Consider the following 26,403-nt stretch of genomic DNA (forward strand, 5'->3'; position numbering starts at 1 on the left):
TTCATTATCAAATATAACACTGTATGTAAAAACATGTGAGAGGCCAGGAGGCAGACCAGTGGTAACACAGGTGGACCCGCATGGGAGAGGTCCTGGAGTCCTGCCTTGAACCTCCTTCAGCATGTTGGGCACATGTGGGGATGTCTACAATATGGACCAGCTGAGATGGGGGTGGATTGTGGTGTGGGGACCTTGTTGGGAGTGCGTCTCTCTGTCTCTATCTCTCTCATGGAAGAAAGAAAGTAAGAAACTTAAAAAACCTTAATGGTTTTTTGTATACATGAAAACATTTTGTGAAGTATCATTAAGGGTCTTTGTTTTTTAAAGTCTTATTCTTCATTTAGCTTTTTTTTTTTTCTAGAAATCATGTGCATTTATGTAAGAGAGAGGGAGAGGGAAAGTGTAAAAGCATCCCCATGGAGAATAGTCATACCACAATCCTTTCTCCATTTCTCCGTCCTTTCAGGATTTTGCCACACGTGTGTCTCAGTTGCTGGGCCCGAGAATCGAACCATGAGGTTCGCCATGTGGGATCCAGCTGCCTTAACCACCGTGCCACAGCCTGGCCCTAAAGTTTATTTCAAGAGAGAAAGGCACCCCCCAAAGGGCCATCGTGCTGCCATTCACTGCCAGGTCGCAGGCACATGAACAGGCCTGGCATGCTCAGGGAGGTCTGGGATGCGACCCAGGACACTTCCCCAGGGGTCCAGTTGTGTTACTGCTATGCTACCACCTGGTCCCCATGAATCCACTTTGAATTAAACTGCATGGACAGGCACGTAGGGTATCTTAGGAAACAAGAGGGGAGGAGAATATGCATGAGGTGCCATGGGAGGCTACTGTAACTTACCCATGTGCTTTTGCTCAGTGGTGCTTAGCAGTCACCCAGGGTGGCCTCTATGCCTCTCTGGCCCGTGTCCATGAACATGGACCTCTCTGAAGAGTGTTGGGCACCCACTTCCTGGTGACTCTGTCTATATACCGACCAGCCCTCTGGAACCTGCCTCGAACAAGGTTCCAAGGCTTGATTTTAATTCTGGCTCCACCACTTACTAGCTGGAAAGTTTGTGGTGCCCACGAGACTCCAGTCCACTGACTAGAGCAGACATTCCCTCCAATGGCTCTTACAGGGATAAACGAGCCAGAATAAGCTAAGTACCCAGCACAGCAAGTGCTAGTTTTAACATAACATTTATTAATTATAAGTCACAACGAAGCTGGAATCAGAACTGTTCTTGGGGATCTTGGCCGCCATAAGAGCTTGGATGGATGCCTAAGGTTTTTACCCAGGGACGGGAAGCATTTGCAGGACTTGACCTTATCACATTCATGATTCTGTCCTGGGATTTGCGTTTCTGTCCTCCACTGATCTGATTACAACTCCTTCTGTGTTATATTTTCTGGTGGAGACTTTTATTCTGAGTGATCAGAGAAAGGAAGTCACAGGGATGGGCCTCTGTAGCCTCTGGAGAACTGGGTCCCTCTCCCACAATGAAGGGTAAGACAAGGTTATCTGTGGGATCTCTTTCTGCCCTTGAGTTTTACAATTCTGAAAAGCTAACCACTTGTGCCTCCAGAAGGCACCAACGCTGAGGCATCTAAGGAGACCTGACCAGTGAGGTCTCCACCATGATGGGCCTGCTGTAGAGAGGCCAGGGCCCAGGGTATCTCAGGGACTCTGCACCTGTGAGCTGGGTTCAGAGTTCTGAATTCAGAAGTGGAGCCTGGGAGAGGATGGGCAGGGGTGGGATGTGTTCTGAGTAGTGGGTGCAGGATCTGAGGTCACACACTCATCTTGTGTCCCAAGCACTACAGTGAATAGAGGGGAATTCACTGAAGGGTTTCCCTTCTAAAAGGATAAAAGTAATAATACAAAATAGGAAGCTCAACCAGACAGATCTAGCAAAGCTGGTGGTGGGAAGGTGGACTTTTCAGAGTTGGGTAATGGGGCCAGATCATTTCCAACCAAGGACAGAGCATGAAGCATAAGGAATCCCACTGCATGTGAGCGGGTGAGTCATTTCAACACCATGTGCTAAAGGTTGCCTTGCACATACACACATGCTATTCACACATGGAACCCGGCCCCACAGACAGTCAAGGACAGAAAGACAGATGCTGCCTCTTGGGGCAAGTCCTCCTGTGATGGGGAGCAGTCTGCATCCGACACAGGAGGGAGGAGCTACATGAAGCCATCTGGACCATGGACATGAGAAGGGACCTTGCTGAACAAGAAGTCCAGCAGCATTTCCACAGTACCACGAAGTGTTCTTTGTGTCTTAAACAACTTACTACGTGTTAGAGGAGCAGCAGAAATAAGAGGTCTAAACCAGTCGCTCTGGAATTGGGTCTGGACTACATGGCACAGAGAAAGGACCCTCAGGGGCTGGTGTGGATTTCAAGAAGGTTCCCAGGAAGGCTCCAGCTGCTGGGCCCACCCAGGCTGAAGAAATAAAAGGTGAATGGCATCATGGGAGGACAGAGCCCAGCACTCCTGGGAGGCACTGAGGCAGGGACAAGGCTCCTAGCAGTGAGGGCAAAGAGGAAACGGGGCTCGGCGTCATAGAATTCATGCTGGGAACATTCATTTTATTTGCTGTGGAGATGCACAGTGATTAAATGTAAAATAAAATAAAATAAGTGACAACATAAAAAAGAATGCAAAAAAAAATATCTGACAGTTTTTCAAAATATGCCACTGAATAAATATCTACTTTTCTTTTTTTAAGATTTTTGCCATAGGGTGTGTGCACTTGCTGGAGACACACAGAAACAGAGGGAAAGTGAGAATTCCCCAGGAGGGGGTTGACCACGCCACATTCCCTTCTCCTTTCGGGATTTGGGGCATGTACAGCATATACTTGGTATGATTTTCAACGTGTGATCCACTTGTGAGATAAGCTGTTCAATGCGCGAGGCTGGGATTGCCAGTGGAACTATGAATGATGGCTCCTTTTCTGCAAACCTGGAAAACCTCCTGGGGCAAGGTAGAGAGAGTGGATCTTGTGTGCTTTCTACCCAAGGGGAAGATCCTGAGAACATGGACAGTCGAGTCTTTGTATATAATGCTGGATCCCACATGGACAATCTTGCAGTTTGAGTCCCCTAACCAGTGGCTTGAGAAACATGATGTGTGTGTGTGTGTGTGTGTGTGTGTGTGTGTATGCATGCCCCAGATCTTAAAAGAAGAAAAAATGGAGCAGAAGAGATTATGGCGTGACCTTTCTCCATGGTGGTGGTGGTGGGGGGATTGCTCTCTCCTTCTCTCTTCTTATCTTAGTCTCTCTCTCTAGAGAGTCCACATGCCCTCTAGTAAAAAAAGAATAAAAATCTATGATATTTTCTATAACCCCAGTCATTACATACAATAATCTAATTGATAAAATTTTAGTTTATCATATCTATTTTGTATAATAAATAGCTATTATAATTCCTTTTTTTCATATTTAATTGCCAGAGGTCACGCACACTCAGGAGAGAGACAGAAACAGGGAGATAGAGAGAAAGGAGAGGAGTGGGACAAGTTTCTAAAGGAGCGTGGTCATGCTGCTATTCCTTCTCCATTTCTCCACCCCACCAGGATTTCTGGCATACATGCACACATGCTGGGCATGCACAGCAGCCGGGGCCAAGAGCTGAACCATGTTTTTTAAATACTCTCTTACTATGCCATTACCCTTCTGCTTTAGTCTTCCAACCTGGGACAGAAAGAGTGCAAGTGTGCCTGGCTTTTTTGGGCTGGATCTGAAGCTGGACTTCCTGCATGGCCTCCACCCACTGCATGGCAGCGTTAGCAGAGAACACTGCTACAGCTGGACCACAGGAAAATATCTCAATTAAAACAAATCTTTAGGAACCAATAGATGGCGTAATGGTTAAGTCACTGGACTCCCATGTAGTCAACTGTGGTTCAAGTCCTGGCCTAGTGACTTAAAACTCATGCCAGGCACATGTACCTGCATGCCCAAAATCCTGAGAGGAGAAGGGAGGGAAGGGATTGCAGTGTGGCCATCCCCCGTGGGGGGTGATTTCTTGCTTTCCATCTCTCTGTCTCGCTGGAGCACATGCACGCTATGGCAGAAATCCCTCTCTCTCTCTCTAAAATAAATAAATAGATAAAGTCTTTACAGCTTCTCTTGAGAATGCTCATGAACTCAGCTGGGAGCCTGGCTCAGAGTGGTCTCTTCTGCTTCACCTCATCCCAGTGAACAAAATGAAGTGCTCCTTACCTTCAGGGACCTGTGCTCTCTGGGTGGTTTCTCAGAATGCTCTCACAGAGTTATGAGCAGTAACAGCACTTGCTTCAGAGTCAAGAATGAACTCAGATTTCATTCTTCTATCCAGCACTATTACATAAACCAAGGATCTGTGACTGCCTTAGATTAAAACACTAATAAAGGTCTTCCAATATTTGCTATCTTCAGATATTTCAGAATTTGATATTTCAAAAGTCGATGTAAAAAAATGTATTTGATACAAACTTGAATTCACCTATATACTAAAAACACTCCTATTACACTTGCATACACTGCAACAAATATTCTATAAACTCAGAGAGGATAAAAAATGTTGACAGTCAGGAAAAAGAAAAAAAAAATTTAACAAATACCAGAATGGAGTGATTGTGCATGGTAATATCTTTGACTTGCTTGACATTTACGTTTTTGAGGACCCATGTGATGCTGTAAAGAAGACAATGATTAAATGCAAAACAAATAAATAAATGGAAAAGGTAAAAAATATGCTTGAAGGTGTGGATAAGGGTTTGATATTCAAATAAGCTGAGCTGAAATTTGCATAAAAATAGGTATGTGAATATCTCCCCTTTCTATAACTAAATATTTTGAAAGCATTTACATTTTATTTCTGTTACTGGAATTAGTTGCTGTTTTAAAAATAAACCTGGGAGGTTAAAACCTCTAAAAATGTTGACAGAAACAAGTAAGGTGTGACTTCCAACAACTTTGTGTCTTGGTTGTGCCTGAACTACCTCAGTTCATATCTTGGGGTCAGTTTATACCCTGGGTTTGGTTCATACCCTGGGTTCGGTTCATACCCTGGGTTCGGTTCATATCCTGGGTTCAGTTCATACCCTGGGCTTGGTTTATACCCTGGGCGTGGGTCATACCCTGGGTTTGATTTATATCCTGGGCTCGATTCATATTCTGGGCTTGGTTTATATTCCTGAAGGGTGCAAGTTTCTTTACTGCAACCAATAGCTCTTGCAATGGCAAATCGACAAGTTTTCTGAATGTTTTATGCAAGAAATTAGTATTCCTGAAGTGAGAGAAGGTTCTACCATGCTGTAGTACCTACCAAAAGCTGTCCAGCAAAGCAGACAAACAGGATAAAGGCCAGCGAGAGAAACGCAGCTCCGAAGGAAATCCCCAGGACGGACGTCCTACCAGGAAACAGGAAGGTGCAGGTTAGAGTGAACGTGAATCATCCCTGTCATCCTAGAGCCAGCAGCAATACTTCTGGCTTAATCAGGACTTAAAATGAGAGCTGCCATCCTCACCAGTTCATGAAGAAATCAAAATGGAGCTGAAACAAATCACATGTAGTTCCATAAAGAAGTGTCTACAGTCATGGCTGATAACTCGTTACAAGCCATCAAAGTTGCTCTGTAAGCATCAGTTCCTTACAGGAAAAAAGTCTTTTTCTTATAGATGGTGGTCCCATAGGACACTTTCAGTCCACATTAGTCTGTGTCCCCCATCTTGGTGGCCTTTTCCTCCAAGGCAGCCTCACCTCCTTGGAGGCCGGAAGACCTCATGCTGTGCCCTCCCTCCTGGTGGCTGAGGAAAGGCCCGCTCAGTCTCGCCAGCCAGACTCCACTTTGCTTGACACAGATGCAGCTAAATGCTTAGGTGTCCCAAGGCGTCTGAGATTTCACAGGGTGAGGCTTTTACCCACCAATGAACACTACAGCATCCTGCAGTCAGGAGCTATCGCCTGTATGGGTTACAGGTGTATTTGTAAAAAATGTATGCATTTCTGATAGGTCCTTTAAACACTTAAATAATGTGAACCCTTTTACAACTTCTTTTAATTCAAGATGGAAGTGTTCACGCGTCTTTAAAGAGCTGATGCACAGTACATAATCAAAGATGAAATTGAGATGGAACTTCTAGGAGAGGTCAGATGGTGTCTGAGACAGCAGTGGAAACTTGTGCCCATGAGCTTGGCTAGATGTAGTAAATTAACAGAAGATCTGGCACTGGGAAGAGAAGCAACACCCTGAAATGATGATATGTGAAACGGAAGAACCAGATGCCGCTCAGCGAGAAGCTGATGTCACCCCACAGACCACAGCTGTGTGTCTCAGGACAGGAAACAAAATATGCAATGAATGGGGTGAGTAAATTCCCTAATGCTGTCCTGGTGGGAGGGCTTCACTCACCACACCACCTCAGGCACCTGGTCTGTTACAACAGATGACTACGAATGAGCAAGACTTATAAAACCTTGAGTTGAGGGAACCAGCAGTTAGCGTAATGGCTATGTCGCTGGACGCCCACGTAGTCGACCGCAGTTCGCATCCCGGACCCGGTGGCTTAAAACTCACGCCGGGCACGTGTGCGTGCGTGCCCAAGATCCCGAGAGGAGAATGGAGGAGAAGGGATTGCGGCGTGACCATCCCCCCTGGGGGGTGATTTCTCGCTTTCTGTCTCTATGTCTCTCTCTGTCTGTCTGGCGAGCGCACGCGCCCTATAGCGAAAAAACCTCTCCAAAAAAAAAACCAAAAAAACCTTGAGTTGAACTAGTTCTTGAGCCTGACCCAGTGAGGTACTGGGCACTGAGTCTTGTCCCACATATGATTTCCAGTGCTTTCAAACACCGGGCCTGATAATCACATTTGTTCCTATTTGAAAAGTAATGCTGAGAGTCGAGCAGAGGGTATACATACCCCAAATACACCTATATCATTGACTAGTTTCATGGACCAGGTGCATGATAGGCTGCTATTTTTACAAAGGCAAGTAAGATAAAATCGTTTTGAGCTGCTCATAATATAGTAAAATAAACACTGTGTGTTTCCTTAGCCCCTTTTAAATTTTTTTTATTTTTTTATTATCATCATAATCTTGTTTATATTACATTGGATTGCATATAGCTTTACAGTATATTACATTGCTTTTTTTTTTTTTTTTGAGAGGTTTTTTTGCTATAGGGTGCGTGCGCTCACCAGACAGAGAGAGACATAGAGACAGAAAGCGAGAAATCACTCCCCGGGAGGATGGTCACGCTGCAATCCCTTCTCCTCTCGGGATCTTGGGCACGCACGCACACGTGCCCAGCGTGAGTTCTAAGCCAACGGGTCCGGGACGCGAACCGCGGTCGACTACGTGGGAGTCCAGCGACACAGCCATTACGCTAACTGCTGGTTCTCTACATTGCTTTTTCAAAAGGGAATGCCATGCAGTCATACAGTACTTCAATCTCTATTCCCTGGGTGGAATCTACCCAGAGGCACTGGCTACAACTTCTTTGCCTGGTTCTTGTCCTCTCAACACAAACTCTAACAGCTGGGTTACAAGAGGAACTAATCATTGTATTGCTGAGACTTTGTAGAGACCAGGATTTGAGATAGCTACCAATGCGGCAGGTGCCCCTGGGGCAGTAGGAATTCAGAGAAAGAAACACACTGGTCGTGAGGGCATGATGACTGCAACTGGAAAATAACAACTCCAAAGCCAGCATGGTTTTGCGTGATCAAGACATTAATTACTTGCAAAACAACACATGACTCTCCCACTGTTTCCCCTTTACCTTCCCCTTTAATAACCTTCGATTTAGACTGGGACTTCAGAGATGGTCTTTGGACAATAGCCTGCCATCTTCCCAGGTTGTTGGCCTCCTAAATAAAGCTACCTTTCCTTTCCACCAAAACTTGTCTCTTGAGTATTGGTTTTAGAGTGGTGAGAATGGGAACTTGGCTTCGGTCCTGGCTCACTACTGGTTTTGTTCTCGCGGTTTCCTACCTAGGAAGACAGAGGAAGGGATACTCCTTAGAATAATGGTGGATTCTTGCTACTCCTATGACCACAGGAGAACAGTGATTCAACTCTTGAGCTTTGGTCTGTTATCTTCATTTTCACGAGCGCTCTGTCAGGTTCCCTTTGACCCTATGCTCTCCTAGTTCCTTCCTGGAGTAAGGGTAATGGCAATGTCATGAGGCTGAGTTCAGAAACTCACATCATTTTCTTAGGTCTGCAGCTCCTTAAATAACAAATGAATGATTTCTTTTTTTTTTAAATTTAATTTTCTTATTACTATCACTATCTTTTTAATATTACATTGACTAACATGTATCTTTACAGTGTATTACTATTTTCCAGGATGATTACCATACATATCAGTCAAGACAAAGACATTACTAACCACATCATCATCATCAAATAGCTTTTTCATCATTATATGATTTCTTCTTGAAGGTTTGAGAAAATTCAACTCTCAAAACCTCTGATGATGACAATGCCGATGGACATGGTGATGGTGCTAGTGGTGTGCTAATGGTGTTACGGGAATAGTGATGGTGGTAGTGATGATGACAATGCTGGTGGTTACGGGAGTGGTGATGTGGTAGTGATGGTGGTGGCGATGGACATGGTGATGGTGGTAGAGACGGTAGCAGCAAGCACTAGTGGCTATGGGGTGTTACTGTGTCTTGAGTGCTGTTCTGAGAACTTTGTATGGAGAGCTCACTTAGCCTCACAATAATCCTATATAATAGTCCCATTATTACTTCATTTAACTAAACAGAAACTGAGGCCCGGAGAAGTTGAAAAACTCGACTGGAGTTCTACTAAGTGATGTAGTCAGCACGTATGTCTACACAATTGAGTTCTTGACCTAGGTTCTTCTTTTAAAAGACAACATGAAGCATTTTCTCCAATAGTTACTAATTATATTTTTGAGTCAAATTTGATAATTTTCTAGAAAAAATATAAATTGTATTTATATTTTCAAATGTAAGATACTCTATGTAAAACAGTATTCTCTTACAATTCTAAAGCTCTCCAGATTTGAAATAATTTCTTTTTGTGCTTAATAACAATTTGCTCTTTTTTTCTTCTAGATCAGACTTGAAGTTTTGTGTGTTTTGTTGATCTCAAAGAATGAATTTGGTTTATTATTAAGGCTGATGCTTTCTGGTTCATCTTCTATCTTACTAGCTCCCAATTTAACTTTCAAAAATTACTTTTTCTTCTTCATTTAAACTTACATTATTTTTTTGATGGTCATTTATTGCCAGTTTTTGTATTCTCTAATAAATGCATTTAAGGATATAAATATTCCAATAATTACTGCTTTAACTAAATCTCATAGCTTTTGATTCATAAGTGGTTATTGTCATTCTTCTCTAAAAAGCATATAATTTCAACTTCCATTTCCTTCTAACACAGAGTAATTCAGAAGTCTGATTTTTAAATTTCTCAAGGAGATTAGTTTTAGTGGTCTTTCCTATTTCTAATTTCATTAGATAGAATCAGAGATCTTTTACTAATACTCTGACAATTTTAGGAGAACGTATGATAAACATGCTCTCTTCGTACTATGTCTTACGAATTTTTGAAAATGATGTGTATTCTCTTTTTGCTGGTAACAAAGTATGTTCTTTAAATACATCTATTGATAAAGTCTGATGAGTCCTCAAAGGGCTGACTTATTCGGTATGTCGATGTTAGTGTATATTAATATTTCCAACTAGGACTGTGGCTTTGTCAATAAATCAGCACATTTTTATAATTTGAGTTGTATTTATTTCAAAGAGATGCCAGAGTGCATACGAGTTTATGATTGCTAAATTTTCTAAATTTTCATGGTAATGGGACCATAATAAAGATTGTTGCTGGATGCCTTTTATTCAAGTTGCATATTGCCAAAAAATTAAATCATGGAAGCGTCTTCCTCCTATATTTGCAAAGTTTCTCTGTCTTTTTATTTTGGCTAGATTTCCTATATGTAGCATAGATGTGGCCTTTGGTTTGTAGCCTCAATTCTTTAGTCTCTGCTACGGTTTTAGCATTTGTCTCCTAAATTCAGATCAACATGTAATTCCTACTGTAACAGTATGAAGAGGAGGAGCCAAAAAGATACCTTAGGTCATGATGGCAGAACTTTCATTAATGGATTAATCTATGCATTAATGAATTAATGGCACTTGGTGAGAGTCCCATTAAAAGTAGCCCTTTCTTGATCTCGGACATATGCTTGCTTGACCATTCAACATGGAATGATATGGTAAGAAGGACCGAGCAGACACTAAGCAAATGGTGTTGCCCTTGGACTCCCCATCAGAGCTGTATAAATACATTTCTTTTCTTTATAAATTACTCAGACTCAGGTATTCTATGATAACTCTGAAAAATGAACTAAAATATTGGGTTGCTGGAAAGTCATGATGCATATTTGCATAAGAAAATCACAGAAAAATATATCATGACTTTCCTGATGACCTAACAGCTTCTTTCAAATGAAGAACATTTGTTTTAACCTATTCAGTTATGAAATTGTGAAATTGGTTCCTGTCATCCTATTTCCTTAAAATGCTTGGTAGACATCACACAGAAATCATCTGGCTGTGAAGTTTCCTTTGTGTGAAGAATCTTAACAAATCCGATAAACTTAATAGACACAGGCCCATTTAGATTTTCTACTATGTGTCAGTCTAGGTAAGTTGTCTTTCCAAAAATTCCCTCACTTTATCTAAATTGTAATTCTCTTTTTGGCATCAAGTAATACATAACAATACAGATTTATCCTGTAACTGTCTGTAGGATCCATAATGAATCGCCCCTTTTTTCCTTTATATTATTGGTTTGGGTGCTTTGTGATTATCTTTTTCTTTCTTGATGAGATTTGCTTGCGGTTTAGAAATTTTTAAAGTATTTTTTCAAAGGACCAGCAGTTAGCATAATGGTTGTCGCTGGAACTCCCATGTAGTCGACCACGGTTCAAATCCCGGACCCTGTGGCTTAAACCGGGCGCGTGTGCGTGTGTACCCAAGATCCTGAGAGGAGAATGGAGGAGAAGGGATTGCGGTGTGGCCACCCACCCTGGGGAGTGATTTCTCGCTTTCTGTCTCTCTGTTTCTCTCTCTCTGTCTGGCGAGCACACGCGCCCTTTAGCAAATAAAACCTCTTGAAAAAAAAAGAAAAATAAATAAATATTTTTTCCAAGAATAGCTTTTGGCACAATTAATTTTCTCTACTGCTTGTTTTTAATTTTATTAACTTCTTTTATCTTTGGTATTTATTCTCTTCTTTTAAAACAATATTTTCCTTTTTTCTTATTTTTTACATTCAATTACTGTATATCTTTACAACATTGAAAATAAATACTATCTACTGTTCATAATCATATGTGTTCTACTTTTCCATGCACAGGTGTGTTTGCATCAGCACCACTTCACACACAGTAAGGCACTGCGCCAACACTTTGATGGCTATGATGTGATGGGAGGGGGTGGGAGTCTTCCAACATCATTACAATCTCACAGGACCACCATCGTACCTGTGGTCTCATCCACTGAAGTGTTGTTATGTGGTGCACGACCACACAAGCATTTTAAAGCTACAGATTCTTTTCTCTATTATTGCTTTAGTTAGACCCTGCATATTCAGATGCATTTTGATATTCTGATATTTTAAAAGTTTTCTTATGATTTCTTATTTGACTCATGAGTTATTTAATAGTGTATAATTTAACACTGAAATATCTGGAGATAGTTTGAATATTCTATTGTTAATGATTTCTGATTTTGGTATGCTTAGGTATTAGACTATAGGCTCTTGAGATTTTCAAATTTATTTCAATCTTTTTAAATATGTTGAGATGCTTTTGTGGCCTAATCTAGATTATAACATGTATTTTGTAACTGAATTTGATGTTCTAAGAAACATCAAGTAATTCTAAAAGGGCTATAGTCTTATTCAGATCTTTATATAGTATAAATAATAAATGGATGTTAAATATATAATTAATAGAGATTTGTTTAATTCTTCAATTTGGTAAATTTTTCTCTTTCAAGTATTTTATACCTCTGTTGCTAGGTGTAAACAGATTTTATAATTTTATGCTTTCTGATGAATTGATCCTTTCATCATTATTCGACATTTTTCTTTATTTCTGTGAACATTTCTTGCCTTCATTTCCACTTTCCTGATGTTCACATACATGCAGTACTTTCCTGTGCCCACTGTCAAGTCATGTATTCTCTATGCTTTACTTTCTGCCTACCTGCTTGTACTGTAGGTCTGCTGCTGATTTCCCTCAACTTTTTTTACTCACAGAATGTTTTTTTACCTCAACCTAAAAAGTGAGAATTTGTGCTGAGTATTTAAATTCAGGGTTGGTTATGTTTACATCAGCAGCTTAACGGTGCTCAGTTGTGTTCTGCCACCCATTGTGTCTGAGGAGGAACTAGCTGTGATCCCTACTGCTGATCCCTTCCATGACATATTTTTCTATGCAAAAATGTGTCATGAATTTTCCAACAACCCAATATAATGTCTTGTTTCCTTTGGCTGCATTTACTTGTAGGGTGCATGCGCTTTCCAGAGACAGAGAGAGGGGAGAGAGAGAAAGAGATGGAAAGTGAGAAATTGCCCCTTGAGGGGTATGGCCACTTTATGACCTCTTCTCCTTCATTCTTCTCTCAAGATTTTGGGCATGCATACACACGCACTTGTCATGTTTTTCAAGCCACTGGGTCTGGGACTCAGATTGTGCAGTTGGCCATGTAGGATCCAGCTGCCTTAAACTCCACAGCTCTGGTTGGCCCTACTTCTTTTTTTCTAAAGTTCTTTGGTTTCCAAATGTTTGATGATGATATGTTATATGCTCTTTTCTTTACATTTATCCTGTTTGCTATTCATAGAGGTTCTTGCCTTTTGAAACTGAATTATTTCAATGAATTTGGGAAAATTTGTTATAAGTATGCTGATAATTTCTTTTAAAATTTAAACTTGTAAGTGTGCTGGTTTTCTTTCAAACCTATTTTCATTCATATCTACAACTCCATCTCCTAGATTGTTTTGCAAACTGTTTCTGTCTAGGTTTGACCAATGAGAAATACTGGTCGAGGCTGATGAGCAGAGGAAAGGAAAAGGTTGGGTGTTTTTTCTTCTTGACTCTACTTTGCAGCCATTTTCTGGATGGGCTGCAACTTCTGTCTTCTCTCACGGTCCAGATCCCTGTAGGACAACACACCTGTCTCAGTCTCAGCTCTGACTAAGGAGTGTTGTCATGGTTCCAGCATGTGCAGGAAGGTCAAAGACATGGGTCTCTGGAATACCACCTAAATTTTATTTTCTTACAAACCTAGCAGTCATTGCCACTTCCTCCTCTCATCACTCTCTTGGCTCTATTCCATCCCATTTGGTTTCTCAGGTTTTTCTTCATTCTGTAAAAACTTCTCTTTATTAAATTACCTTGTTAAAATACCTGGGGAAATTTATGTTTTCTTTGTTGAATTCCAATTTACTACTTAGATAATATTTTTTTTTTTCTGAGAACTGTGACCTCATTGAATAAAAACACAGGGAAAGTGATAGTCATTACTTTCAAATTCCTATACATTTCCTTTGGAAAAAAAAGGTAAAGCTTGTTTTTAATTAAGTTACTTAGTATTAGGAGTACTGAACACATATCTACATAGTCCTTGGGTTATGACGTTTTTGACCTTTTCTATGAATGGGTAAGTGATTATGGAATTATATTGGCCTTTAATTATATACATATCAACATATGTAATAATAACTATTGGTTTAATCTAATTGCAAATTACATACTTTTTTTGAATTGGAATTTACATAATGGATTATTATACTTCAATGGCATTTATGGGCCCTTGTTTTAATAAATGTATTTAATGTTTTATTTTTTTTTTAACAATTATTTCATTAGGAAGACAATTCGTAGAGACCTAAACATTCTTAAGTCAGGTCAGATAGAGCCTGTCAAAGTAAAAAGGGTATTAAAATTTTACTACTGCTGTTTTATAATAATTTGCTGGATACAATGGGAGTATACCAGAAGAGCTGGTGATATATATATATATTTTTTTTGAGAGGTTTTTACTATAGGCTACATACTCTCGCCAGAAAGACAGAGAGAGACAGAGAGACAGAAAGCAAGAAATCACCCCCCAGGGAGGATGGCCATGTCACAATCCCTTCTCCTCCATTCTCCTCTCAGGATCTTGGGCACGCAAGCACATGTGCCCGGCATGAGTTTAAGCCACTGGGTCTGGGACTCAAAATGTGGTCGACTACATGGGAGTCCAGTGCCAGCCATTATGCCAACTGCTGGCCCTGGGATTGGTACCCTTTTAAGAATTGGCCAGGGAGCTACCTATCTCTTTCCACCATGTGCATATACAAGGAGAAGATGTTTGCCCTCAGCAGACCCCAGCCACATTGACCCCTGGTCTCAGACTTCTTACCCCCAGAATGGCAAGAAATAAATTTCTTCTGTTTATGAGCCACACAGTCTACAGTACTTTGTTATAGCAGCCTGAAAGGACTAAGACACAAGGGAACAAGAAATACCATGAGGCTCAGTAATGGTTGGCCAAACGTTCTTAATTATCACCATTCATCCTGCCTGTTCTATCAGAAGCATGTTCAGGTCCATTAAGCATACCCAGATGTTTGTGTAACTTAATCAATTTTAATTAACATTCTGGTTGCAAAGCTGTTTCTTTTTAACACACCCGCATAATTAATTTATGTACTTACTGAAAAGCAGACCTGACTCTTCCCTGTCATGAAGCAAAAAAAAATAATGGCACTTTTTAGTGATCATTTTTTACTTTGGCACTTGAATCAAGTGTATTGTTATTATAAGGAAGAGGCTGATTTCAGACTGGTCCTTTCCTCTTCCCCCACTCTCAGTTTGTTTATTGTTTATAGGTGATCCTGACAGGGATCAGATGCTCCTCTCTTGATAGGAATAATCCAGCAGAGACGCACCCCTCTGTCTAGAAATCAGCCTCCTTCATCCCCTTCAGTGTAACAGGGCTCAAACCACATGCACTTACTTTGGCAGGACGAGGATCTGCACGATGAAGATGCAGAAGAATATGAGACACGCGCAAGTCACGTAGTACTTGAATGCTGGCAGTGCAGTGGCTCGGTACTAAAGGAGAGAAGGACACCATGAGTGAGAGCGCTCGAAGGCAGCACTGCATATGGCTGCCCAGCAGCCTCCTTGTTCCTAAGGCATGCATTGCACTCGTAAGTGTTAGGTTGCAGCAGCAGTGCTTCCTCCCAATGAACCATGAGAGATCGACTCTCAGAGCCCCCAGCTGATGAGTGCAGCTCTCAGAAACCTGTTTACAAGCAATTGTGCCACTCCGGTAAGGAAAAGGCACCTGGCCAGAAAGCTGATAAGTGACCAAAAGCAACCATGGGTGCTGCAGGTGCCCTGGCTCCCCATGGGTCTGATGACTGACACTACCAGGAAGTGACTGGTCACAGAATAACATTTCCCTTTTGAAAAATGTTGAGGGAATGCAAGGCCTATTCATTTATTTACTTTTTCATTTATTTTAATGCTCCTTAGGAAGAAAGGGCCTATGGTTTTGTTCTCCATCAGCTTGTGATAGGCTCTTCCTTCCTTCCTCTTGCCCAGTACAGTCTCAGGGGCCCACCTGGTTCTCTAGATCACCCAGAACTGTCAGGTGATGAGAGTTTTCTGCCTTCCTGAGACAGCCCCTGCTTGAATAGAAAGCCAGACAACGCTGACCCACAACAGTCTTAGGACCTCTGCTATATGTTGCCCTTATGGGGTGCCAGCCTTCCAAATGCTCTACCTGAACTCACTCACCCCATCCTCACGACGACCCTGCAAAGCAGCAATTACAATACTGTGGTCCCTATTTCTGGATGAAGGAACTGTGGGACAGAATGATTGATCAATAATCTCATGGAGACACAGCCTATGGGGAAACAAGGACCTTCACCCAGACCCACGGGCTCCAAATCCACACTCCCAACCACAAGGCTACACTGCCTTTCGAGATAAGGTGTTTTTGTTTTTGGGTTTTAATTTGTTTTATAATACTATTTAAAAAATAAATTTTTTGACAATGCCACTGGAACCTTCTGAAAATACTGCTGGGATGCACTAGCTATATTTGCATAGGTTATGGGAGAACCTAGTGTCCCTCGGGTTAGTCTGTTGACGAGATGTCCTGCTGTTTTCCACCCTTCCTCCTGTTGTAAGAGGGGGCTGGTGGATGAGACGTGACTTACATCTCAGTGTTCTCTAAAGCTGTCCTTAAAGCGACCTTTGCAGATATGGAGCATGGGGGCTAAGTAAAACTGCATGTTCAATGATGATCATCTTTACTAGCGTTTGTGTGTGTGTGTGCATGTGCGAATTTTGTGACTTAATACCCAGACTAATTAACATGCTGATGAAGAAGCTATCTGAGCATACTGGCTGGAATGTGATTGCATTTTGTGCAAATACGTCCTTGTTTTTCTTAAAGTCTTCAGAGCTCTGTGCAGAGGTAGGAGCTAGAGTTTCACTGTGGGATTAACAAAGGAAATGGATTGAGTGACAGTTACGCAGTAAGTAGCCATTAGTATTTGTCAAATGTATTCAGGGATAAGGTTGTCAATAATAACATGTTATACCAAGTATCAATTTCGTGAACTGTCTGTAGTTAAAGTCCCCTATTTAGAAGTCAACACTTGATCTGCTTGGCCACCAGTACAAGACAAAGTATTGCTGTAACTAAAATCCATCCCTGATGAATTTCTAAAGCAATTTCGATATTAGATATTCCCATTCAATATCCGTAAAACAATGAACTTAATTTTCTCAACAGAGGGTTAATAGCAGGGCTGTGAATGCAGCCATTAATAAAATAACTAGTTCAAGTGACAACTATAGCCATTGTACATAGAGTGAGAGCGTGGAAATCCCCTCCAAGTCTTCTTCCTTCTCTAGAGCAACACAAAACAAAAGGCAGATGAAATGAAGTTGGCCTAGAAAGATAGTTATTCCTGCAGTAACTACTTTATTCATCTTTAAAGGTCTACGTTAAGCTTGCCATGTAAAAACACAGCATCTGGCTACTTATTTGTGTCTGAAATAGCGCTTCCTCTGGGATTCCGAATGTGAAAGTGTTTCGATGAAACAAAACTTGAAAGTTTGAGTTTTCAATTCTCTTAAACAGGTGTTGAAAAGAAAACTCATACTGTTGTTAAAATGTAAAGACAAGTTTATCAGGAAGAATTTTGTTTTCTTTCAAAGCATGTTCTGAGAAAATGTCACAAGGAAAATGCCAGCTCTTAGCTCTGTCCCTCTCTTTCCCCCATTTCTCAGACACACGGTGGCCTCTTTTACACCAGGAGTGCTGAGGACGGCGACTGGTCAAAGACAGAAACTTGGCGATGAGACTGATGTTGGAATAAGGCCGTCATGGAGGACACATGGAAAAGCCGGAGAGGGCTCTGGGCAGTTAGAGGCAGATCAAATGTCACAGGAGCACAATTTCTTGGGGACTTCAAAGCTACCAAATCCAGAAAAACCAGCTGATTTTCGAGGAAAAAAGAACTTACTTCTTTTTCTAGTATTTTGTTATAGAAAAGCAGTGAGATCCTCTGAATGTCTTCAGACTTGAGCCATTGCCTAGAAATAAAAAAAGACAGACACATCATTAACTGAACCTCCAACGAAACATCTGGAACTACTTTTCAATTTTTTTTTAATGAATTACACTCTTGCAATGTTTTACAATTCTAAGTCATCCCAAACTGAATAACAAAGTATAATGCCAGCTAAGCAGACAGGGGATCTGAGAGTGTTACAGGGTGTGAAAATATAAAATTCCTATTCTCACATGGGCTCTCTTGGAAAGCCCTGTCTTACAAACCAGCTTATCAAGCTGAAACTCACAAGATAAACAAGCAGGGAGCTCAGTCATCAGAAAGATTCAAGTAGGTCAGTAAACTGCTTGATGATGTGCTGAAATCACATGGTATTATAGTTCCATTTCCTAAAGGATCTGGTTTCTAGAGAAGCACATTTTTCTTAGCTGATTGCAAGCAGTCCCTTGCACACAGAGCACCCAAATCGTTGGAATGCCTTCTAGCTCTGCGTGAGGAGACTGTGCTTCTTTTGCACTTACAGAAAATGCTTTCATTGTGATTGTTTTCATTTCTAGAAGGTAACAATTGTGTTTGGGTCTGGTTTCCAAAAATATTGCTAGATTATATATTGCTCATGTACAATAAACCATCGGTTCAGAATATGTTGCTACAAATACAAAAACACATGCACAAATGCACATGCCTCTCTCAGATGTCAAAAAATAAATAAAAATGATATGGAAAATGCATTTTCCACACTAGTTGACATTCAAAAGTCTCTTTTAAGAATGCAGTTGTATAGGACAAGCAGATAGTACAATGGTTACATTGCTAGACTCCCACACAGTTGACTGTGGCTTGAGCCCAGGACCCAGTGACTTGAAACTCACATTGGGCACATGTGCATGCATATTCAAAATTCCAAGAGGAGAATGGAGAAGGGATTGTGGCGTGGCATCTCCCTGGGGGGTGATTTCTCGGATTTCTATCTGGCAAGTGCATGCATCCTATGACAAAAATCTCTCTTTAGAATTAAAAAAAAAAAAGAATGCAGTTGTAAGCAGAGAAGAGCATGAGGAGGAACCACACTGTAGGACTCTGTAAACACTACTGAGTGACCGGCCACTCCAGGCCCTTGCTGACCCTACATCGTGCGGCAAACACAGGTTCTGTGAAACACAGTTAAGAGAAGCAGAAATAAACACCTTCCTTTACTTACCAGCATAGGAGTGTAAGAAAAGAATCCTAATCTATGCATCATATATTTATCAACAAAATACATTACTGATGATTTGGGTCATTAGACACTGAATTTACTTTTACTTTCCTAAATACCTTTACAATTAAAAACAGTAATAGTCTCAATATGCATGCACATATTTCTGTATGTATGCATGTATATAACTGTGTATCTATATTTATTTACATCTCTATCTCTACCTATAGTTCTATCTATGTATAGTTATATCTGACTAGAGAGTAAATAAGCAAGAGAAAATATTTTATGACAGTTTACAAAATTTTCCAGAAAAATGTTACAAATGTTCAAACAAATATCAATGTGTGTGCTTATTTAATTGCTAGAAGACATGCTCACTTCTGAGAGACGGAGAGAGAGGAAGATAGCGCTCCCTAATGGATGTGATCACGTCACTCTCCCTCTTCTTCCACTTCTCCGTCCTGTTGGGATTTCGGGCATACATGTGCCCAGTGTGTCTTTCAGGTCACAGGGGTCAGATGTGAACCTTGGTCAGCCATGTGAGAACCTGCTGCCTATGCACGGTGCCCACCACGGCACTAAGGGCCAGCCCCACAAGCATATTTTAATGTGATACATTTCCAAGCCAGCGACCCTAGCTCAATGAATTTTGTCTCCTTGAGATGTGAGAAGTGAAAATGAGGGCTTGGAGAACTCAGAGAAAAGGTCAAGTGAGACCGTTTCATGCAATCAGTGATTAACAGGTCCAGCCCCTTCTGATTCCAGATGAGGGCATCTAAATGTACAGTGATATAAAACATGGCTAAGGGTTAACCCTGGAGACTGCATATCAGAGGAGAGAGATCTCCAGGTCTCTGTGGAACCTCCCAGGCAGTCTGTTTGTTTGTTTTCTTGTTTGTTTTTAAGTTTCTTTCTTCTACAAAAGAGGGAGTAGGGCTGGGGGCACCCCTAACTGGTTCTCCACTCTGTAAGCCTCAGGTCAAGATGGCTAATTAGGATTGCGGGCACAGGATGCAAACCCAGGACTTTGCCCTATGGCTCTGGCATCACAGTGCATTGCACTAACACTATGCTCTCCCATTCGGCTGTTTCTCTTCAGTTCTGAGGACTTTCACTATCATCACCATTAGTCTGAATATCTCAGAAGATCTGATTATCGACTTTTGCACTTTTAACTTGCTTAGTGAGAAGTCAGCAATGTATTCTAAATGATTCTGTTAGAAGTGAGATCCATTAATATGGTTTACTTGGTATTTTTTTAAAGACAGGTCTCACTATATTGTGACCCCCTGCCTTAGCCTTCCCGTGTTACTGGGACTGCAGGTGCTGCTGTGTGGTCCCAGGCTGCAGAACACGGCATCTTGGCAGCTGACACCACTGTGGCTGGCCTAAAAATACTTTTTGATTCAGGAACAAGGATGAATTTTTTGATGTTTGTATCACTATACCAGCTGCAGAACTACATTAATGCCCTCTTCTATAGATTAGCTCAGGGGAGGGGGGTGTCTGAGGTTGGTTAACATGAAAAGAATCATAAAATAAAATAGTATAAATTGCAACCATGCCCACTTTTAGAACTATGTACTTATCAAATGAGTAACATTTGGAGGGAACTTATTAAAAACAACTCCTGCCTTTATTGTGAAAGAAAACCCTAAAAAATGCTCCCGGATAATTTAAGTGTGGAGATAAAATTTAAAAATTGACAAATGTGATTAAATCAAGTTAAAACACTTTTGCATAGCAAAGGAAACAATAATTAGAGTGAAGAGGCAATACTCTGAATAGAAGAAAATATTTCCAAGCTATGCTTCAGGTAAGGGATTGATAACCAGAATATTAGGGAACTCAAGAAGCTCTCCCACAATAAAAATAAACAATCCAATTTAAAAATGAGCAAATGAGTTGAACAGACAATTCTCTAAAGAAGATGTGTGAATATCCAAAATATACATGATAAAATGCTTGACATCTTTTATCATAAGATACGAATCTAAACCAAAATGAGATACCATTTAACCACAGTATCAATGACTTTGATCAAGCAAATAAGACAAATGCTGGCAAGGCATGGTGAGAAGGGAGCCCTCCTACACAGCTGCCAAGAATATAAATCGACAGCCACTGTGGAAAACAATAGGGAGGCTCGTCAAAAACCTACAAATAGAACTTCCTTAAGATACCATAATCCCACTCTTTGGTATTTACCTTAAGAATAGGAAACTACTCAGTTGGAAAGACACCTGCACATTCATGTTATTGTAGCCTTATTCACAACTGCTAAGACATGAATCAACATAAGTGCCCAAGAACTGATGAATGGTTTGAAAAAAACATGTGGCACATGGATGCTATGAAATATTATTTGGTTATAATAAAAATGAGACCCTGTTATTTAATAGCAAGTGGATGAATATAGAAGATTTAATGCTAAGCAAAATAAGCCAGACTGTGAAAGACAAACACTGTATGTCCCCATTCAATATATACCAAATATTTGCATTCTATGGCATAAATTGAAAGATCTGAAGATATAATTGTAGGAAGGACAAGTGTAGATACCAGAGATTGTGGGGGATGGAATGTAGAGAGGGGTGGGAAGGGCTCAGGAAAGAAACAATAGACATACATCTATTTCTTCCATGGAAAGGATGTATGTGGTAATAACCTTGGTTTGAATGTCACATACAACATGCATACTCTGAAAAACCATATTATGTACTGTAGAGATAGACAATGAAGTGCAAATGAGATACCATAAAATGAAAAATAACATGTATGGGAAAAAAGGTGAGTGTTCTGCATGAACTCAGGCTGAAGCTGATTGTAGAAATGATATATTTAATATTACTGTCATCATTTGCTACACTTTGTCAAAAAAAACCTAATTTCCTCTTTCTACTGCTCTTGTGTTTTATTCTGGTGGGTCACACAGCATTTGCTGCTATTTCCACTGGTTGAGTGAACATATCCTTCCATCGACATTCTGCGAAACCACTCTTGCCTGGGTTTGGATACCGATATTCCAGGCACCCATAGCCCCTCTGCTTGTGATGTGCTGAGGTTCCAGATGGGGCAGAGTTGAGGCTATTTTTCACCCCAAACCTGGTGCCAGGAAAAGCAGAGCATCTGCTCGGGAACTGTGGTGTGCCCTGAGCACTCTGGGATGGGTCTACTGGACCACCCCAAGGGCTCTAGGCAGGAGCTTATCAGCGTGCTAGCATGTCTGAACTTTGCCTCACAGAGACTCTTGCCTCACAGAGACTCTTGCCTCACAGAGACTCTTCATTTCAGACACAGATGCACTCGCACACCCCTCATACACAGAGCCATGCGATCCTGTCATAAGCCTTGTGAATAATCTAAGATAAACACCTACAGGAGCCATTTAGAATGGGCTTGCATTTTGCAAAGCTAGGACGTAGTTGAGCCACTTCAACTGAGTATTAGAGAAGAAGCATTCTAGGTGAAAATCAGTTCTTCTTAAGCATCAACTTTCATGATGAAAATTAGGGAGGTTCTGATGAGGATGGAAAACTTCCCCTGCAGTCTTTCCGCTGGTCCTACTGGTGCTTTCTCTACAATTTAATCCAACAAATACCTTCTGAGTGCCTGAGGAGCACCACCACCAGGCCGGGTCCTGTGCCACTTGCTCTCCGAGTTCAGCATGGCACATGTACCTGGGAGGATGTGCAGGGCCAGCGGATGACATCACTGTGCCAGACTGTGACAAGCAACACCTGTACACGGTTTCTCCCTACATCTCGTGGACCGTTTAAAACTATAAAACAGCAGTTCTTGGCTTCACAGGCTGAATGATATTTTGCCCTCCAAAGAGTTAGTCTTCCTCCCACAGCTCATGATGAATTCAGATTCAAATGCTCTTCCAGAATTTAAAACACAGCTATCTCAGCATCCTTTAATTTTGCAGAGGAATCCAGGCATTTCTCATGGATTATGTTATGAAAACAATTCGAATACATTCCCACACAGAATCCACATTCATATTTAAAAGTACGACTTGCTGGACATGTTATGCTGTCATATTTCCCTCTATGATTGCATCACTGTAATGCACTGTTTATCAGTCATTGACTTGGGGAATATGTTCTAGGCAGGATTTAAGCAAATATTGGAAAGATAAAAAAGACATACTATTAATACTAGCTACTATGAAGGACAATTGAAGCGAAGTAAATGAATTGTCTCGAAAGCTTGGCTTTGTTATGATAAGTAAATGAGAGCCTGCAGTGCAACATGACAGTGTTTTTAAATAACGGGGTTTGAAATAAGAGATGAACAATAATTTAAGGTAAAAATGTACTTACTTTTGTGCGTTGATTCCATCAATGGCTTGAATCATTCTTTCATTCAACTCTTCTTCAAATCTTTTCTTCTGTGACTTGGTTCTACATGAAAAAGGAAATATTTTGAGTAAGGATAATATTATGACAGAAGTAAATATCGAGCTTGTTTTTCCATGATGCCAACAACTCTATTTAATCCTGCTAATTGAGTTAAAAAAAAAAAAAAGAAAGAAAAGAAACAATCTGTGAGCAGCCTTTTCTGGACAAACACAGAACCATTCTGTACCGGGTGACCTGACTAGCATTTTCACTACAGAAAGGAATGTCATCCTCTCATTCACTTCAAATGGAATTCACAAGGTCTTAAGAAGAAGCACTGAAAGTCCGTACCTGAGATCTGAGATAAAAGGGCATTCTCTCTTAAGAGATGCCCTAGCCCTTGACTTGCCGCCTTCATGAACTTTACGACAGAACACATGGGCTCTAGACATTCTCCTCCAAAATTGGGCTTGGTTGACCAAATAATCACGCCCTTTCTGTGTTTACCTTGATCACTTTTAAGGATCGCAGGACTGCAGTCTTATTTTAGGCACATTGAAGATGAACTGTATGCACTGAAATTCCTCGGTGTTGGAAAGCCCCTCTCAGAAACTCACTTACAGTTGCAGACCACCCTACATGGCCTCAGAAGTGAATAAACGTTAGTCGTAATAAGTCTTTTCCTAAGTAAATTATGCTGAGTAACAAGAAGAGCTCCTCGAGTTTAATTTGCTAATTTGTGTAAGAATGAGGGAGAAAGCTAACATGGCTGTATTTTCCTGAGAGAGCTGTCTACCGCAAAGACAAAAAGCACAGCCCAGCTCTTCCCAGCTGTCCTGAACAAGCCCGTGTTTGGATCTTGGTATGGGCCAAGATTCTGTGTGTTCTGGTTGGTTAAAAGACAAACTGAATAGTCCTTCTAGTCTGAAATAAAAATAACACTTTTCTGAATTCGGAATTACCTCTAGATATAGCTAGGAAGACTGTTAAATATTCAACACCACATTTATCGATAATTAAATCTCACAGCATTCTTATTAATGAGACGGATGGGTTTTCCAGTCTGGCGTCCTAGGTTTGTGAATTGGTGCCTGCCTCAGGCCCTGCCTTCTTTACACAGGCCGAGGACAGTTTGGGTTCAAAAACCAAAATGATATTAACTGGCCAACTGACAGATATTGAGCCAACAGAATTAGAAGGTTTTAGCGTTTCAAATTCCAAGTGGTTTGGAGAAGGAAAATTAAGTTTTATCTTTCTTTTTAAAAAAGCAAGGAATCTCAGCAACTCTCCGGTATGGCTAGAGTATGCCAGGTGTGGAGAGTCACGTGAAGCGATGTATTACCTTAGGCCCTTCCTTGAATTTTTATCAGGCCTTCATCTAGATGTGAGTATCTTGACTTCAACTTGTGCCTTTTTTTTTTCCCTTTTGGGCAAAGTCTAAGAAAGACGGGAGGGATCTTGAGATCCAGGGAAACTATAACTCTTCAATATTGTGTCCAGAGCTAAACCCAATATACTGCCTTTGTTCATCTGCTTAAAGATTAGTTTAGATAATGTCTGTTGAGGGTTCAGCCCCCTGAATGTGCCAACGAATGCGTTATTTGAATTCACTAAGTTTCTGGGCAGTAATCCCTGACATAGAGTTTTCTTGCCTCTAATTCTGTGACTTCTGCTATGGAGATGATAAGGTACCCCTGGGGCTGGTAACCTGCCCCCAGTTCTTGACTTTTGCTCCGATCTCCAGCATGATGATCTTCCTGACCTTGCCCTTGCCTGGGCCCCCCCACCATGGGCCTCCCCACTGGTCTGTACCTCCAGTCCTTTCCAGTTTGTTTCCACTCTTTTCCCACACTCTTCCTCCAGACTTTCCCCCAACATGCTGGAGTGGTTGTGATTAGGGAGGTCTGGAGAAGGTCGTGTGGTGGCAGCTCATGGGCCAGGCTGAGGCTGGAGCTGGAGCTCGGCCAGGTCTTCGTTACACAGCTGAGTGGTACAAGTAGGCCTGGGTGAGCCTGGCTCTCTACGAGACCTTGAGGCCCCCAAAGGTCAACCACCACAGAGGGAAGGGAACAAACACTAAAAGGCCGCTCATAAAGCAGGCAAGACAGGAGCACGGTTAGGAATGCAGGCTTTGGAATCACAGAGCCGAGGCCCTAATCCTGGCTCCATCTCCACCAGCCAGGGCATGCGAGCATCTGCCATGACCCTGTGCCTCAGTTTCTCCCCTTCTAAAATAATATGGAAATAGCATCCACTCTGGAGGGATGCTGTAGGGATGGGCTGAGATTTTCTATGGCCTAGCAAGATAAATCTTCTAGACAGTGCTCATTCCAGAAGACACTGCCCCACACAGAACTGGGGTTCCATGAGATATTTTCCCACCGTGATTTCAATAAATAGATGCTTGAAGCGGAGCTGTATGGAGGGAAAACAAACTACCAAAGTTTATTGAACAAAAACGGAAAGGAAGTCCATGACACTGCAGTGGCTAGTAACTCACAGATGGGGTAGCATCTCATGGCTTTCATGGCTTCATTTTCTCCAATGTCTTATGGGGTCCATAACACCCATAAAATTATCTTAAACTCTATTATGGCATATGTTTCTTAAAGAGAATGCTTCATAAAACCTAAGAACCTGATTGTTGTACACCATAAGGACTGTGTTATACTTAAATGTTCCAATTTTAAATCTGTACTAACTATGAATTAGATCTCAAAAACTAAACGGTGTAGGAAGGTTTGGGGGTACTGTCATGTTTTGGCAGGTAGTGATCTGTCAGTGTTTATTTTTCACTAGGATACAGTGCATTTTCTTCAAGAAAATATATTCATCTCCTGTTTTTTCCTTTGTTCCTGTCTGACTACAGCTACTGCGTATGAACTGACCTTTCTGTGAGAAAAGGCTGCTTTAACTTTCAGGCCCTAGCATCTTCAATAAGCAATACCTTGACTCCCAAACCCACATTAAAGTAAAACTCTGAGACCACGAGAGAGAGGAACGAGGGGAAAAACAGTCAATATATATGAGCTGATGGTGGAGGCGAGAAGGCGTTGATAGACACTTGAGGGAAACTTCCTTTTTGAGAAAGGGGTAAGTTCTTCTCTTCAAGATCTACCTCGCTTTTGTCTATCGTGAGGATTCAACACCAAAGTGCAATTTTAAGCAACACACTCATTTTTAAGACAGTTCCTTTTTTTTTTTTTTTTTTTTTTTTTTATAAACT

The 26,403-nt window shown here is 41.1% G+C and overlaps 1 protein-coding gene across 1 annotated transcript in view; it reads right to left on the minus strand.

Moving 5' to 3' along the window:
• Positions 1 to 26,403, minus strand: part of ADCY2 (adenylate cyclase 2) — a 393,152-nt gene that overhangs the window by 64,432 nt on the left and 302,317 nt on the right. Inside the window, exons 12-15 of the mRNA XM_014585843.1 lie at positions 23,160 to 23,240; positions 17,583 to 17,652; positions 15,050 to 15,147; positions 5,317 to 5,401 (exon numbers count right to left, since the gene is read on the minus strand). Of these exons, the coding sequence (XP_014441329.1) occupies positions 5,317 to 5,401; positions 15,050 to 15,147; positions 17,583 to 17,652; positions 23,160 to 23,240 (334 nt within the window). The remainder of the gene's footprint in view (positions 1 to 5,316; positions 5,402 to 15,049; positions 15,148 to 17,582; positions 17,653 to 23,159; positions 23,241 to 26,403) is intronic.

Source organism: Tupaia chinensis, unplaced genomic scaffold (assembly GCF_000334495.1).
Source record: "Tupaia chinensis unplaced genomic scaffold, TupChi_1.0 Scaffold000096_1, whole genome shotgun sequence".
Taxonomy (NCBI): domain Eukaryota; kingdom Metazoa; phylum Chordata; class Mammalia; order Scandentia; family Tupaiidae; genus Tupaia; species Tupaia belangeri.